The 17,408-nt window shown below is 39.3% G+C and overlaps 1 protein-coding gene across 11 annotated transcripts in view; it reads left to right on the plus strand.

Annotated features, from left to right (window-relative positions):
- The first annotated feature begins 9,096 nt into the window (after positions 1-9,096).
- LOC308355226 (protein FRA10AC1) overlaps positions 9,097-17,408 on the plus strand; it is a 70,171-nt gene continuing 61,859 nt past the window's right edge. For 9 of the 11 annotated variants that reach the window (XM_080823308.1, XM_080823299.1, XM_080823306.1 and 6 more), the window contains exons 1-7: positions 9,119-9,302; positions 9,417-9,484; positions 11,180-11,256; positions 12,576-12,671; positions 12,800-12,845; positions 15,713-15,789; positions 17,044-17,127. In XM_080823308.1, coding sequence (XP_080679434.1) covers positions 11,180-11,256; positions 12,576-12,671; positions 12,800-12,845; positions 15,713-15,789; positions 17,044-17,127 — 380 coding nt within the window. In that variant the 5' untranslated portion in view covers positions 9,119-9,302; positions 9,417-9,484. Of the gene's footprint in view, positions 9,902-11,179; positions 11,257-12,575; positions 12,672-12,799; positions 12,846-15,712; positions 15,790-17,043; positions 17,128-17,408 lie in introns of all 11 variants that reach the window. The other 2 variants (XM_080823301.1, XM_080823300.1) reach the window with 2 other exon arrangements.

Raw genomic sequence — 17,408 nt, forward strand, 5'->3', positions numbered from 1 at the left:
CACACTTGGAGTAGCTGGCTCTTCTTCATTTTCAAGTCTCTGCTGAAATGTTCTCTTCAGAGCAACCATCCTGACCACCCTACTTACCTAAACCCTTCTTGGGGATTCTCTGCGCTGACAGCAATTTGCCTTCATTGCATTTATCAGTTTGTAATTATTTTATTTGTCTATTTACTATTCTTCCTGCCCTATTTGGACAGGAAGGCTCCAGAGGACAGATATCAGTCAGCCCAATCCCCGCCGTGCTCAGAGCATAGTGCCGGCTCAGAATCCATAGTAAATATTCGTAGCAGAAATGGCTGGATGGCTGTACCTCCACCACACGGCACCCCATGAGCAGTGCTTGAGCTGAAATAACTGTCCCCAGGAGCCATCAGAGTGCTGACGGACTAGAGGCAACCTGAGAGCAGCTGGTGCCCCTCACTGGTGGGGGAGTAGTGCCGGGGGTGCTCTGAGAGTGGCGTCAGGAAAAATTATGAAAGACACTGAGATAGGCAGAAAAGGGTTACTAGGCTGGAACCCTATTGAGTTATTGGGACGTCCATCATCTTTGAGCTATTTTACAATTTGTTAGGTTGTACAAAACCGATAGCATACAAATGATTCTTACCAATAGAGATGCAAATGCGTTTTGTCAGGTGAAAGCGCAATTGATTATTGCCCTTGGATATTGACCAGTTTTACATCTATTTGTAAATTCCTGTTAGCTTTCCTGATTGCCTTTATGGGTGGGTTCTTTGGATTCTTCTTCGAACTGATGGTAAACTCCTGCTGGTTGTCTCATGAATTAGGTAGATAAAATCTCTGATATGTGTTTTTATATCTGTATATGTGTAGTCATGATTTTGGCTTTTAAAAATTATATTTTTAAATAAAAGGATACTATCAAGAAAACAATAAGATAGCATGTAGAATGGGAGGAAATATTTGTGAATCACATATCTGATAAGAAATGAATACTTGGAATCCATACAAAACCCAAACTCAACAACAGAAAAAAACAAAGAATGCAATTCAAAAATGGGCAAAGGACTCTGACAGACAGTTCTCCAAAGAAGATACAAAAATGTCCAATATGCACATGAAAAGATACTCAATATCATTAATCATAAAAGAAATCAAATCAAAACTACAATGAGCTACCACTTCACACATCCTAGGATGGCCCTAATAATAATAATGTAAAAAAAAATTTATTTGACAGAGAGAAAGAGCACAAGTGGGCAGAGCAGCAGGCAGAAGGAGAGGGAGAAGCAGGCTCCCTGCTGAGCAAAGCCTGATGTGGGGCTGGATCCCAGGACCCTGCTGGGATCATGACCTGAGCCGAAGGCAGCCGCTTAACCGACTGAGCCACCCAGGTGCCCCTTAATTTTCAAACATAACAAATATTGATGAGGATGTGGAGAAGGTAAGAATGTAAAATGGTAACTGCTATGGAGAACAGTTTAGTAGTTTCTCAAAAAGTTAACATAGAACTCCCATATGACCCAGTAATTCTACTTCTACATATATATCAAAGGAATCAAAAGCAGGGACTTGAATAGATGTTCATTCTGTCATTATACACAATAGCCAAAAGGTAGAAGCAACCCAAGTACCTTGTCAATGGATGAATGAATGAATGAACAAAATGTGATATATATGCAACAAATAGTATTCAGCCGTTAAAAGGATATAAATTGGGGCACATCAGCATGTAGGTGGACCTCTGGGCCATGGCCATGTCTGTTGGTGCAGGTACAAAAGAGCACCCAACCCCAGCCCTGCAGAGCCCCAGGAGTCTGAGAAGGCATAGACTCTGAGGAAGAGGGAAAACTGAGTGTGGTGTGGCGGAAGCCAAGACAGACTAGTGACCTTACTGCTGACGTCTTGTAACTCACTGTCCAGTGACTGGGGGCCACTTCAGCTGCTGTCTAATTCTTGTCATGTGAGGGCATCATCCAACAGAGTAATACTTTTGGTTATAAACAGAACCTTGTCAACAACACACCTCATTGTCAGAAATTGTGCTAAATAGTATAGGCTGAGTAAGGACACCGTCTAATAGAAAACAAATCAGGATGCAGTTAGAAGAGACTTTTATTCAAAGATATTTACAAGGGAGGAAAGGGACTATTGCAACAGGGGGAACCTACAAGTGTCTCAGGGGTCAGGGTACATAAAGGTTGTCTTCTGCGGAGAGGTGAGAGCAAGGCTGGAAAGAAGCGAGTATGGGGAAAATGGAATGAAACGGTGGCATGAGCAGATGGTAGATCAGAGAGGATTTTATGCTAAGGCCAGTCTGGTCTCAGGAGGGGCTTGGTGCTGGCTCAGGCTGTGGGTGGGTCAAAGTTCAGGGGCTTGGAAGATGGAAAGAAGCTTACCCAAAGTTTGGTTAATAAGCATTGTGTTCTAATTGATCAGCGGAATAAGCAGTTCAGCTCATCATTTATGAGGCAAAGAATGGGATTTGGAAGGTCTGTGTGTAGCTTTGTCACAGGTTAAACAGGGGTTATCTGAGTCTTATCTAAGACTTATGGGAAAGAATGGTTCTTTGCCGTAAGCTATTTTCCAGAACACAAAAATGAGGGGATTCCTTTGATTGTCCTTGTTTTCTAGGAATGAAGACCTCAGGTAAAATTCAACATTGTCAGCATGTTCTGGGATGTGAGTTCCATCCCCCCAGTCTGGGGGTCACTCTGCCTTTCTCAGCCAGCATAGATATTCCTGACCAGGAACTTAGGGACCACCCCTTGCTGTGGCCCAAGCTGTGACCTCTCCAAGCCCCCTTTCCTGAGTATTTATTTAACGCTTTAATTCCTTCTCCCTGACTTGCCAGGAGCCTGTCTTATCCCCAAGAGATTAAACCCAAAATAGCTTCGTAATCTATGTTTCCGAACCACTACCTCCAAAGAGGATAATGGACCACCCCTTGGAAATTGGCATCCTATGGGCTGAATGCGCCTCACAGAAGCGTTTTATTCCAAATGCTGTTTTTCTTTTATTTTTAAACTTGAATTAGATGCCAATATTAAAAATCAGCCTACTGAATCTGAAAATCTAGATTTCCAGCCTCTCTGGAAAAATGGACTGCTCGGGTAATTCTGGCCTACATTTCTATTGTAAGCCACCCTACAGCATTTAACAGAATTCCTGACAATAAAGTGTGTCATTGAAAAAGTTCTATTTATGGATCCAAATATGACTTTGGGTGCCGTTGCTCATGCTCATGGCATGGGCCTTCCATCTCCTGTTTACCACTGGTCCTCTGAGCCTATTCGGCCATTTACATTATTGTGTGTGTTGAAGTATTTCTATTTCCTACCACCAGTGATCACTTTCAGTACCGGAACAACTAGTCAAAGAGGTTTTACTTTCAAGAGATTATGTAATTAAGGCATCATTTAGGAAAATTGCTTGCTACTTATATATAATTGCCTGAGCACATAATAATGCTGAGATGTGTCCTTAGCCATGCCCCAGACCTATTTCACCAGACATTTTCCTTGACTATACCAGCATTCCCTCTACGTGGTCAGCGTGTGTTCATACACTGTGGAATCACGGGATTTGGTCAATTCCTCCTTGGTTTTTGGTTTTGCCTTATAAAGAGAGAGGCTGTTGGTGGTTACTGGTGAATGTGGGAGGCCTGGGAAGTCATACTGTCCTTTCCTTTGGATGCAAAGTCAGTGCAGTTTGTAGCATAGAGTTAAATCTGTGATTTAAGCATTTGGAACATAAACATAAAGTCCTCTCTCTCTTAAGCATTTCCAGTCTTCCTATTCTCAGGTCTAGAAGCCTCTCCCTGGCACTTCCACAGCCTTTTGGGTCTCTCCCTATCACTGCCCACAGCGATGTAATCTAATGACTTGTGTCTGTGTCTGTGCCCACTAGAGAGCTTGGGCCTTGATGGGGGAATTATGTATTTTCCATGATGATGGGCCCAGGCCTAGCCAGCCCTTGAGGCAGAATCCAGAGATATGACACCCATCAACCTTCATTAGTCTAGCGAATCTCTCTATTTTGCACGTGCCTGAGCAAGGCATGAAATCTTTAGACACACAGATATTATATGACAAAAAATAAGTGCATCAGTTTTCCGGTGACATTTAGTGCTCCTGGTGTCTGCTTCTCATCTCGTCTGATCTGGCGTCTCCCTATCTCTTAATCACAAGGCTCCTTACCCACGACTGCCTCAGAGAGGAATGTGATAGACATCCTGTCTCCATTCTCGCCTCCTGGGAGCAGGCCTAAAGAAGACAATCAATTCATTTGGTAATTGGTATCTTGCTGTCCCTCCACTTAACTTCCCAAAGTCCATCCAACCTCAGTGTTGGTGCTCTGGCAGTTTCCTTTGGGCGTTTACGCAAGTAAGTGCCTGACCTCTGACCAGCTTGCGAAAGATACCTATTGGGCTGTGTCTCTATTCACGGACAGAGCTCCACCATGGAGGCTGCAGGGCTGCCCTCTGCCAGACCCTGACTTGTAAACATTCGGGAAGCACAGGCTGACCTTGCCGAGGATTCTAGGCCTGGGGGCTTTCAGTCCTTCGGGTGCTGACTAAACACTTACAGAGCTTCCCCACCACCCCCTGGTTGCCCCCATCTCGGGGCCTAGGAAATTTGTCTTTGACTATGTAGCATTTGTATGCCATGATTTCCCAGGAAATCCCACCTCTCTATTGCCCAACCTATTCTGTCATGCCTGATACTGCTTTAATCACTGACACTTCCATTAACCCATTAGAGCCAAAATTTTTAAAAACTTCTAGGAATAGTTCGATTTTTTAAAAATGTGAATTTTTTATTGAAGTATAATATTCACACATAAAAGTACACAAACCAGGGGCACCTGGGTGGCTCAGTTGGTTAAGTATCCGACTTCTGATTTCAGCTCAGGTCATGATCTCAGGATCATGAGATTGAGCCCCACGTTGGGCTCCACAGGGAGTCTGCTTGCAATTCTCTGTCTCTCTTTCCCTCTGCCCCCCTCCCTGTCCTTTCTCTCTCTCTCTAAAATAAATAAATCCTTAAAAAAAAGTACACAAACCATAAGTACAAATGAACCACTCATGTACTGAATGCAAGGATCAAGAAACAGAATATTGCCATCTTCCCCAGAAGCCCTCCCCACCACTGCCTTGTACCCCCTTCTAGTTACTTGCTCTTCACCCATCAGGGAAACCATTTATCCTGACTCTATATAGATGGGATTGTAGTATGTGTATTCGTTTGCATATACAATGTTTCTTTTGCTCAGTATTATATTTATGAGATTCATCTCTGCTGTTGCATATAGTTGTGGTTTATTTGCTATTATTGCTCTATGGTCTTCCACTGTGTGAATAAGCTACAATTTACTCAACTATTCTAATGCTGATGGACATTTGGGTTGCTTCCAGTTTTTTATTTATAAATAGTGCTGTTATTTGTAACTAGTGTTTCATAGTTCAGGTCTATTAATGAACATATGTATAGTCTTATGTTGAAAACACACTGAAGAAAAATAAAAAAAATTAAAATAAAAAAATTTAAAAAGAAAAAAGAAAATACACTGAGGAATAGAATACATGAGACACAGGATATATTCATCAGTGCTAGATCCATCCTTTCCATTTAACCATTCTGGAGCATGTGTAATGTGGTTTGTTGTGTTCCTAATTTCCATTTCTCTGATAACTGCTAAAGATGAGCAGTTTGTTTTATATGTATTGGCCATGTGGATATCATTTTTTGGTGAACTGTTTGTTGGAGACTTTGGCTAAATTTTCTATTAGGTTTCCACCTTTTACTTAATGGCTTTTAAAGTTCTTCATATAATCTGATAATTTGTTAAATATGTATACTGCAATATTTTCCCTTACTTTGTGAATTAAGTTTTCATTGTTTAATAGCTTTCAGAATGAACAGAAGTTGTTAATTTGTTGTGTTTTTTTTCTTTTATGGTTAGCCCTTTGTGTGTCCTGTCTAGGAAGTTTTTTTTTTTAAAGATTTTATTTATTTATTTATTTATTTGACAGAGAGATGGAGAGAGCACAAGTAGGCAGAGGGGCAGGCAGAGGGAGAGGGAGAAACAGGCTCTCCACTGTGCAGGGAGCCCCATGTGGGGCTCGATCCCAAGACCTTGGGATCATGACCTGAGCCGAAGGCAGTCGCTTAACTGACTGAGCCACCCAGGCGCCCTAGGAAGATTTTTTATGCCCTAAGGAAGACATCATCAAATGTCATGAAGACGTTTTCCTGTTTTCTTTGAAACTGACTTTTGCGTATGGTATAAAGTAGGAATCAGTATTTTTTCCATATTATTTAATTGACCCAGAACTATTTATTGAAAAGTCCCCCCTTAAAACTATGTCATTAATCATGGGATTATATATGAGTGGATCTGTTTCTGGGCTATATTCAAGCAGCAGTTAATTTTTAAACTTATTCTCAAGAAAGAATGCTTGTAATCTGTTTCTTTCCTCAAGTAGCATTCATTACATACTCCTCATGAACTAGGCATCATGCTAAGCATTTTTGCTACATCATTTAATTTTAAACCTCATTAACTCCTGTAAGATAGCTACTAGTATAATCTCTGTTTTGTAGATGAAGAAATTAAGAGTCGGAGAATGAAAAATTTGCCCAAGATTTCCCACCTAGTAAGTGGAAGACAGTCTGACTGACTTTGATATGTGTCTCTTTACCATACTCTTTCCCAGAGCAGCTTTCTGAGCGGGCAAAAAGAGTATGTATGTTTACAGTGAAAGGTAATGCGGAGGAGTGAGACTAACTTCCCTCACCCCCACCACATACCTATCATAATATTTTGTTGCTTTATTTGAGTTATTATATGGCACATGGCACTGGTGTACATTTAAATTTTCACATTCATTGAAATAATACACTTTATAGATTAGGAACTATGGGTTTATGTCATTTGCTAGGTAGTTGGCATATGATAGAATATATATTTCCAACATGGGGCTTGAACTAACAACCCTGAAATTAAGAGTTTCATGTTCTACCGACTGAGCTAGCCAGGCGCCCCCACAGAACATATTGCTGTTATTATACTATAAATTCTTTATTACTTGTTAACCTTTGAGCATAAGGAGTGGCTTTTATATATTTGTAACCCTTATATATTTGTAACTCTGCCCAGAGCAAGCACTACAATTAATATTTGTGTTTTTATAGTTGTTGAGCTGATTACTAACTTGATATTTTCTGTTCAGGTAGGTTTTCTATCCTGTACAAATTATTTTTAGTTCAGATTGTGTGATGCATCCCTAACATATATTTCCTATTTTTTCCTCTTTTGATAATTGCTGCCTCAAAGGGAAAAATACAAATCTTTGGCTGAGTGATCTGGCACAACAAATCTGAAATTCTTAAAATGTTAGAACAAGAAGCTACTTTCCACACAATCAATGAGTTAAAAGAGAGGGAGAAATTGATGGATAGAGACACAGAGACAGACAAAAAACTGAGTCTTGTAGAGAGACAAGCACTCCTAGTTCTAGACCTTCACCAGGTCTGTGGTTTTAATTTCCGTGCTTTAATTTCTCACGTGCAAAATGGGGTTAATAACAGGGCTTATTTTTTTTTTTAACAGGGCTTATTTTTAAGAGTAAAATGAAGCAGTAGACAAAAACATACCAAGAATGGTAGAAAAATGCTATTAAATGTCAAATACTGGTAGAAAGTAAATTGAATATCAGGTACAGATGTATTTTATGCATTTTAGTGATAATAAAAGGACTAAATATAGACTTTAGATTTTTACTAAAAAAAAGGAACTGCTTGACAAAGTAATTCATTATAGTATAAGTATAATGTTAAATTGTGAGGCTTCCTATTACTTCAAATTTTTTGAGTAAATGTCTTTTTTGAAGCATAATCTGGGGCCCCTGGGTAGCTCAGTCAGTCTAGCATTGATTTCGATTTCAACTCAGGTCATCAACTCAGGATCCTGAGATCAAACCCTGCATCTGGCTCGGTGCCATGTGTGCAACCTGCTCAAGGCTCGCTCTCCTTCCTCCTCAGACCTTCCCTTGCCCGCTCAAAAAAAAAAAAAAAAAAAAAGGCATGATCTGACTGTATTTTGAAATAACTGAATTTACACTACTTTGACTTACAGATTTTTAAGATCACATTCACTGCATTGAGTAAAATAGGATTCTTCTATAATTTACTGTCAGAAATAGAAGGGGGCCTTGAATATCGTTATCTTCTGTTTAGCGCAGAAGATGTAAAATGATATGTATGTTAAGTGCCAAGGTTTTCTCTGAAATGGGCCCACTGTAAAAGTCAGTGGCGTGCCAGTTCAATTCACCAAATATTTAATTAGCGCTTCTGATTTCCAAGGAACTGTGTAGGGGGCTGAGGAGGCAGCAAGGATGAACAGCATCCTCTGAAGGCAGGCAAGACCTGAACCCAGTAACTAGTCTGCAAAGCAGAATGAGGCATCATAACATAGAAAAGGTACAACACAGGGAGAACCTAGTGGAGCTCAAATAATTAAAATTTCCTGCTTACTTTTTTTTTTTCCTTTTTCTTCTTTTTTTAAAAGAAGTCTTTTGGATCCGTTTTCACATGTGCCAGGTGGCTGTCTGCAGACAATCTGCGACCCTGTGAAATCTCCTATTCCCTCTTCTTCCTTTCCTCCCATATTCCATGAGCTCTTCTGCCACCAGCACTGCATTTGGAATGGTATCTATTGTGTGGGTGGTGAAACGATGGAAAGTTATTTTTGTTCTAATTATGAGAACTGTTTTATGGAGTGGGGGAGGAGAGGCAGATCAGAGACACACAACGAGGATGCTCCGAAGAGGCGTTACTAAGGTTACTAGAAAGAGGACGGCAGGTGATATTCAGGCAGGGTTTTTTCTAAAACAAAACATTTTCAAACGACGGGCGTGGGCGTAGTGTGAGCAGTGCCACACGACAGTAGATGACGGGCTCCCGAAGGGAAGGAAAAAATTGAGGGCTGCGACTTGAGATAGCAGGAAGCCTCTGCTTCCCCTCCCGGACCTGTTTTCCGTCGCCTTTGTTTCCCGGGCTGGTTCTAGCAGTAGCACAAGGTCGCCGCGCCCGAGTACGGTGTTATTTAAATGTGACACGCGGCCGAGCCGGACCGGAAGCAGCGCCCAGTCGGGATCCGTAGGAAGAGGCGTGGAGCCCGCTGCGGCGGCTGTCTCTGTGGCGAGGCTTCGGGGCCGGCGCGAACCGGACGGGCCCTGCAGCGGCTCACTGAGGCCGGGGTCGTCGCTGCAGCCTCCGGGAAAAAGGGAGAGGACTCTGCAGGGCGTACTTGGCAGAGCAGGGAGGAGGGAAGGGGTGTGTGATGAGGACCTTGAGTGTAGTCGGGGTTGGGGAGAAGGACCTCCAAACTTGTTCCTCTTTTGCTGTTAGTTGATTACTTTTTTTTTTTTTTTTTTTTTTTTTTGGTAGGTTCTAGAGACACCCGGCGTCTCTTCTCGAATTTCTCTCGGCCCTTGTCAGTCGATTCGTAGCCCGAAGTGAGTGAGAGCTTCTTAGTGCAGTCCCTGATTTTTGATGGGTATGGGATGAATGAAGATACCAGAGAAAAAGGGCGAGGGGGAGCAAGGATAGGAGGTCGTGTCGCGGGTTATGGGAACAACATGACGTTAGTAGTAGTCAGCATTTACAGGATTTTACCGTACTGGACTCTGTTCTAAAACTCTTCATATGCTGTAACTTATTTAACGTCTAGTCCTATGAGACAGTACTCTTATTAGCCTCATTGTATAGAAGGGAAAACTGAGGCTCAGAAAGGTTAAGGAACGTGCACAACGAAAGACAAATGAAAATTTCAGAGCCAGGATTTGTACTCTGGTAGGCTGATGCCAGAGTATATCTCTAAGCTCCACGCAATGGTTGACTCCCATCAAGATGTAAAGAAAATTACATAAAGGGTGAGAAGCTGGTATGGCTTGAACAGATGGGATAAGACAGCTGGAGCAAGGAGTTGACATGATAAAGGGTGTGAGATCTGCAGGTGTTGACAGATGTAAGGGAGGGTAGAGTTGGAACTGTGGCCTTCTAACCTTTATCTCTAACCTGGGCTAGGACCTTCCTCTCTGGAATTCTGGGGGACAGGGAAGAGGGTGTACCCCCAACACCTAAGTTTGAAAAAGTTCACAGACTTTATTCAGGGTAGCCAGGACTAAGGCCATCGAATCTTGTCTTAGGTCCGGTGCATTAAAGTTTAGGGAGTTCTTTCCTCATTTTCCTGCTGCACTTGTAAATATTACAGTTTAAAATTTTTGATAGGTCGTTTGACCGGGACTAGTTCCTTGTAGCCATATGAATTGAGTATGACATCAAAAGTCAAATCATCCTCTGGTTCCCCATTAATGTGTGTCTCAAATTCAATATAATGCTGCAGCCAGAGGCTTCCAACACAGCTGAGTGACAACTGAGCTCTTTCAGTATTTCTAAGAATTTCAGTTAAAAATATGAGCTGTAAGAAGATAAAGTTAACTAGGCCAAAGGGCAAGGTAGTTTACCTTGTGGAAACTAGGTTTAAAAGAAAAAGGAAATCTCAACATATGTTGAAAAAAAGATAGGAAAGTTTTAATGACTTGATAGTGACAGTTCACAAATACAGTGAATCTAATGGAATATAATCCTGTTAACATATTCCAAAGGCAGTTTAGAGTAGTTGAAATTGTGAGCTTAAGAATCAAGTAGTTCAGTTTAGCCATTTATTTGCTCAAGAGTTGATTTACTTAACTTTGTTTGTCCTTGATTTCTTCATCTGTAAAATGGAGATCATAGTTCCTAACTTGCAGAAGTGGAAGCAGTGTTTGTTAAGGACCTGCTGTAACATCTGGGACAAAGTTGATGATAAATACACAGCAACTGTTAGTACTCCGAGTCAAAAGTGAAGCATTGCTGAACCTTGTGTGCAGTCACACAGCAGCTTCTAGATTGCATCTTCAATGAGAATGTCAGAGAGTAGCCTCCTGGTAATTAAGGTGTAAAGTGTTGATTCATTTCTGAAAGTTTAGTCTGTTATTTCAAAGTGAGTGAAAGTTTTAGGTGGCTGGATAGCCCATGAACGGTGATATACCCACCATGATCCTTTACAATTATTATGGCTTTTAAAGACAACTTATTTTTGAACGATTCTGTTTCCTGAACTATGGGCAACTTAAGTTCTAAGTAACTGACTTTATACTCCTTTACAGATGCATGGTCACGGAGGCTATGACTCTGATTTTAGTGATGATGAACATGGTGGAGAATCTAACAAAAGGAAAAAAAGGTAAGTAATTTTTTATTGATCTGTGTTTCATATCCTTTCTAGATTGCAATGAGGTATAAATAAATAATACTGAAAGTTTTTGGATTGTGTTTGCATGTGAAGACAACAATGCTCTACTGAATGAATTTTCGTTTATTAAACTCGAATGAATTGACTTGAGAATTTGAGAACATTTAGGTGAAAAATAAGAAAATAGTGTTTATGCTGTGAAGGGATTTATGGGAAGGGAAGTGGGGGAAAAAGGGAATCAATGAAAACTCTTGAATTTCTCTCTTGCATCTATTTTTCATTCAGCTATTAAGGATTTTACTTGCGAACGTCATAGTGAAGAGAAGGGGCTTGGTTGGTGGTCCCTTTGCAAGTATGTGACTTCAAAGTGAGGTTAACATGGAGAGTGAGATCATGATATGGTGCATTTTTATGATTTTGTAAATGAGCAGACTAAGTGCTCAAAGGAAGGAGCTCATGGAAATTTTTATTGAATTAGAAGGGACAAGAACTGTCAGCAAATAAAGCCTGGGCCTTATAAGGAGGTCGCACCTTGGTGATGTTGCTATGTGAAGGGACATTTTTTTCAGCTTTTAGTGTTTAGAAACTGATTTTATCTGTTAACTTAGGAGTGGTTAACTGACTCATATTAACCAAACTTAGAAAAATTGCTTTATTATTTCACACTGAGAGCAATATATTAGGTATACTAAATGGGACTGAACATTTTTGTTCGGTACTCAGTCTTCATGGATGACCAAAAGAACAGAAATAATGACAATAAATTATATTGTATGGTTCTTTACATTTTCAAGATTTTTCATTCAAAAATATTACATTGTCAGACTAGAATTTGAGCAAATCTAGTTGAATAGTTTCTACTCTAGGGTTCTACCTATCTTCATAACTACGGCTGATTATCTGTAGTCTGTCTCACTTATAATCCACCCTTATTTTTTTTATATTATTGATTACCAAAAGCTTCAATATCTCTACTTTACAAACAGGAAAATTGTGGCTCGAAGAGATTAAGTAACTTAAATTTACTTAAGGTTAAGATAGTGCATGGCAGAACCCAGGTTTGGATGCCAGAACATGGGTGATCTGACACCAGAATCCCTTCATTTGTTAGTTTCACTTTCTCCATTTTATAAATAATAAAGTTAAGATAGTAATTAAGTGACTTTGTCTCATTAAAGATCAGTGAGTCTTTTTAAAGTTAAGACTTGAATTTTTAAAAACATGTTCCTATTATGAAAATATGAAGAAACAGGAAACATCCTTTGAGGAAAAATGAGCTCTTTTAATAATTTTTCTTCTTCACAAACCAGGACAATTGAAGATGATTTACTGCTCAAAAAGCCATTTCAGAAAGAAAAACATGGAAAAGTGGCCCATAAACAAGTTGCAGCAGAATTGCTGGATAGGTATGTACTTCAGTGTAAATTACTTTTTTTCAGTTTAAGATGTTTTTATAAACTCAGGGAGTTGGGGATTTAATTTTATTAATTAGAATATAGACATTTGAATTTGCTTAAAATTTATCTTTTTACAGGGAAGAAGCAAGAAATAGAAGGTTTCACCTTATAGCTATGGATGCTGTATCCTTTTTATATCTCTAGATTTTTCTAAATAATAAAATATTTTAAAATCTACTTTTTTATTTCATAAAATCTTGTGAAGTCAGGTAGACCTGTATTATATTTTTAAAGGTAAATGTTAATTGATATGCAATCTTGTCATTTATACTTTTGAGTACAATTCTCTTTTTTTAATACATAAGGAGAACTCAGAAACAAAAATAATAAAACATATTACTAATGATCTATGAATAGGTATACAAACTCCATGAACCTGCAGATGTTTTTCCAACTTATTTTTGCCAAGCTCTCAACATTTCTCATTTTAATACTGGTCTTATCTTTAGTCTCATTTTAACTCTTATTCTTTTACTACCTGGTTCTTGGCTGTTTAAGGTCTTTGTAAAACCTGTATCTAGAAGTAGATGTGTCTGTGGTCTGTCCTCAGGCCTGTTGAGGCTTCATCTTTCAGGCATGACTTGGGGCTGTCGTTAAGCTATATCTTACTTCTCTGTTATAGCCCCGTCTCATCTCAACTTTTTGGTAAGGCTGTGGCTCGTTACACTAACTGCTGCCACTGGCCATCCATATTACTGTTGGGAATATTGGAGAATGAAAGAGAAGACGAGCAAGACCTGACATGTTTCTGGGTATTTATTACTATAGTCAGGATTAAGAGAAGGGGACAATGGCAGTTAGATACATCCCCTACCTATTGACATCTGTTTTACTTTGTTACTATTTCCTAATCCTTTGCTTTAAGTTATAGAAATTCTCTTACCACCAATTTATTCTTCTTATCTTCTAACTCAATAGCTTAACTTTCCCATGGATCTCATCTGTCACTTGTTCCTGTGGCATTTCAACATCTATTGTGCCTTCTATGACACCACTCATTTGGGGGTGTTGGGGTATCTAGTTACAGACTGATGAGGGTGAAAGTGTAGGTCCCCTTTTCTGGCATGGGTGGAGGTGGGGCCACGGTTATTTCTAGAATTTTTCGCTGGAGTAGAGAAGGTATTGTCTCTAAGTTACCTGTCTTGTTGGGGTGCCCTCTGTCTTGGTTATTCAGTTAGAGAGAGCAGACTTTGTTGGGACTTTTCTTGTCTGTGCTTGTTTGCATTTTTAGCTTGCCAGCTTCTTCATTTTCAAGTCTGAATTTATGAGTCAAAAAGAAAACCTGGGGAGCTAACCACCATGTGTTACCATGGGTCTTGAGCTCCCTAGCTGTTATGCCTTCATCTCCTCACCTTTCAGAATCTTTGTATATTTGTTTTAGATACAATTTCCAAGGTTTTTAATTGTTCTTAGTGGGAAGAACAGGGAGAAGTACATCATTGTCTACTCTAGTTTCCTGGAAGCAAGGTCCCATTCGGCACCTATTTTTGTAAATAAAGCTTTATTGGCACATAACTGTGCTTATTCATTGAGGTGTTATCTGTGCCTACTTTTCATGCTAAAATGACAGAGCTAAGCTGTTGTGACAGGTACCATATTGCCTGCATATTGACTACTGACGGAAAGAATTTGTTAATCTAAAAGATTGAAGTGACTTGCCATGGTCATATGACCAGTTAGAGATAGACCAAGAGCTAGAAAGAATGCAAATCTCTGGATATCTAGCTTTTCTCTTTTTTCCTTTTCTGAAAGGTTTACTGGTTTGTTGCCAGTTTTGGAAGTATCATATTATGGTTCAATATTCTGTTAGAACATACTGTGATGAATTAAGTCATTATTTATCTTTGATACAGTAGGGTGTAGTCAGGCAGTACTATGGATGAGGTCAGTTCTGTTATTTGCATGTCCAGCTCTGGAGAGAATACTGTTGAGCTTTTCAAAACAAAAAGTAAGATGCTCATATATCCTGTTATATTGCATTAAAAATAAACATGACTGAATTCTTAAATACTAAAAGAAAGTATTAAAAAAGAACATCTGAGTTCTTATATTCATAGGTTTTTGAAAGCCTAATGTTAGGATTTAATATTATAAAAGTTGTATCTTCTATTTTAGAGGCTTTATCATTACTGGAATAATTAAATTATATGTTAAGGTAATAAAAGGTAAGTTATACTCCTTTATTTTTTAAAGATTTTATTTATTTATTTTTCAGAGTTAGAGAGAGAGAGCACAAGCAGGCAGAGTGGCAGGCAGAGGCAGAGAAAGAAGCAGTCTCCCCCCTGAGCAAGGAGCCCCATGTGGGACTTGATCCCAGGACACTAGGATCATGACCTGAGCTGAAGGCAGCAGCTTAACCAACTGAGCCACTTGGGTGTCCCAAATTATACTCCTTTAAATTTTAGACACTATAACTTTTTGTATTATGATTAAAGTGAATACTGGTGTGAGGCTGTGTGTATTTCAGCAATAGAATAAGAAGCTCTCTTTCTCCCCAGGTAGAACTATATTTTATCACAAGAGTAGCATATGCTTGAAAAATGTTAAAAACAATAGGAACAGTATTAAGTAGAAGGTGAAAGCCCCTCTGCTCTACAGTATTGACTCCCAACAGTTAATATTTACCCTTTTAGATATATTTTTTTGAAAGATTTGTTTATTTCAGAGAAAGAGAGAGCATGTGAGTGGGGGGAGGGGCAAAGCAAGAGAGGGAGACAAGCAAACTCTACAGTGGGCATGGAGCCCCTCATGGGGCTCAGTCCCAGGACACTGAGATTGTGATCTGAACTGAAACCAGGAATTGGATGTTCAACTGATTGAGCCACTCAGGTGCCCCCTTTTAGATATTTTTTTAATTCATAAGCATATATAGTAGGTTTTGCATATTAAGAAAACTAAGTAGATTTATACTGTTTTTCTTTACTTACTCATTTATCATAGACACAGAACAACTCCTAAGCAAATCAAATCCTTAATTTTTTGCATTTCAGTATCAAAGGCACACAAAATTTGTAAATGACTATATTTTATACTATGGTGGCAAAAAAGAAGACTTCAGGCGATTGGGGTAAGTGTCATGAAGTTCACATAGAACGGGAGGAAAGTATGGATGTCTTTAAAGACTCACAGCTACTGTGTCTTCAGATTCTGTCCTTCTCTCCAGCTTTCCACTCCAGTTTCCATGTAATATCCTGAAGTGGAGAAGGTATCCATAACTTCTTGCTAAGTATCTCATCATGAACCCCATTTCTCTGGCATTTGGCCTCAGGTAGCCTGCTGAGCCAGATCTGCACTTGGTGATAACAGGTTATGTGATGAATACTCATGTGCCTGATTATGCAGTAAATTTTTTAAAAAATTTTTGAACAAGGATCTTTGAAATAATTTATTTTTTAGACCTCAGTGTTTGGGATTGCTTTTTAAAAGGTAGGGCAAACAGGAAAAAAACCAACTCCTTCCTATATTTGAGGCTCTTCTATCAGAGCCTCTTGGTTGTATGTGGGGTTTTTTCCCCTGACTTAATAATTTTCTGAGTTTGGTAGAGCCTTAAGAAACTTTGTATGATCTCATCTGCCCCAGATTTGTCTCCCCCTCTCAATTTAGCCTGTTTTCCCCAGCAATCCCTTGTTCTTCCCCCAAACTGTTAGCATCTTAAAATATCATTACCTCCCCCCATTCTCTTCTGCCCTTACTCAGTCTCTCTAGGAAGCTATAGTAAAATGAGGTATAGAAAACTCTTCACACAGTTTTTAAATATGTCAGTGGGGTTATTGACTTTTTTAGATAAAACTTGCTTTTGTTATTTTCCCCTATCCACTTAGTGTTTATTCAAGTTTATTCAAGTTCCTCCTCCTGGCTTTGGTGATTTAACACCATCTGTATAATTGAAGCCATCACCATAGGTGAATGGATGCCTTATCCATTTAACTTGCTTCTGGAGCAGCATTCTTTATAAGTGTCTTTTGAAAATACGGATTTTTTTTTCTTTTTTTAAGATATTTATTTTATTTGAGACATAGTGAGAGAGAGAGGGAGAGAGAGCAGGAGCAGGGAGGAGAAGAAGCAGGGAGCCTGATGCAGGGCTCAATCTCAGGACGCTGGGACCATGACCTGAGCAGAAGGCAGATGCTTAACTGACCCAGCCACCCAGGTGCCCCAATATGGAAATTGTTTTTATAAGTATATGTACATTCCCACATAAAACTATCTTTATCTTCATGTATTTTTTCTCAAGTGCTAAAAAAATCTCACAGAACTGTTTAACCTCCTAAATTTGACTAATTTTATGTTTGTGTGTAATTGGAATAGTTTTATTTTCCAGGGAAAATGACAAGACAGACATGGATGTGATACGAGAAAATCATAGATTTCTATGGAATGAGGAGGATGAAATGGACATGAATTGGTAATTTTTGCCGTCTGAGATGTAATGCATGAATTGCTTTAGTCCTGTCTCTCCTGCTGTTTCCGTGTCTTACATTCAGCCCCGGCATGGAGGAGTTCTGAATGGAAGACATAAAAACATGCCTAGTATTGAGTCTGATGTGGTTCTTTTGGTCATTTTTAGCAGTTTTAACTGACTTCTCATTGCTTGACTTTGTCTTGAAAAGAAAATATATTACACTTTTACCGTATTGTTTGTTGTCCTGTAATATGGTTTTTAAAAAATTTTTTAAATATTTTGGG

Source organism: Martes martes (assembly GCF_963455335.1).
Source record: "Martes martes genome assembly, chromosome: 14".
In the NCBI taxonomy this organism is placed as follows: domain Eukaryota; kingdom Metazoa; phylum Chordata; class Mammalia; order Carnivora; family Mustelidae; genus Martes; species Martes martes.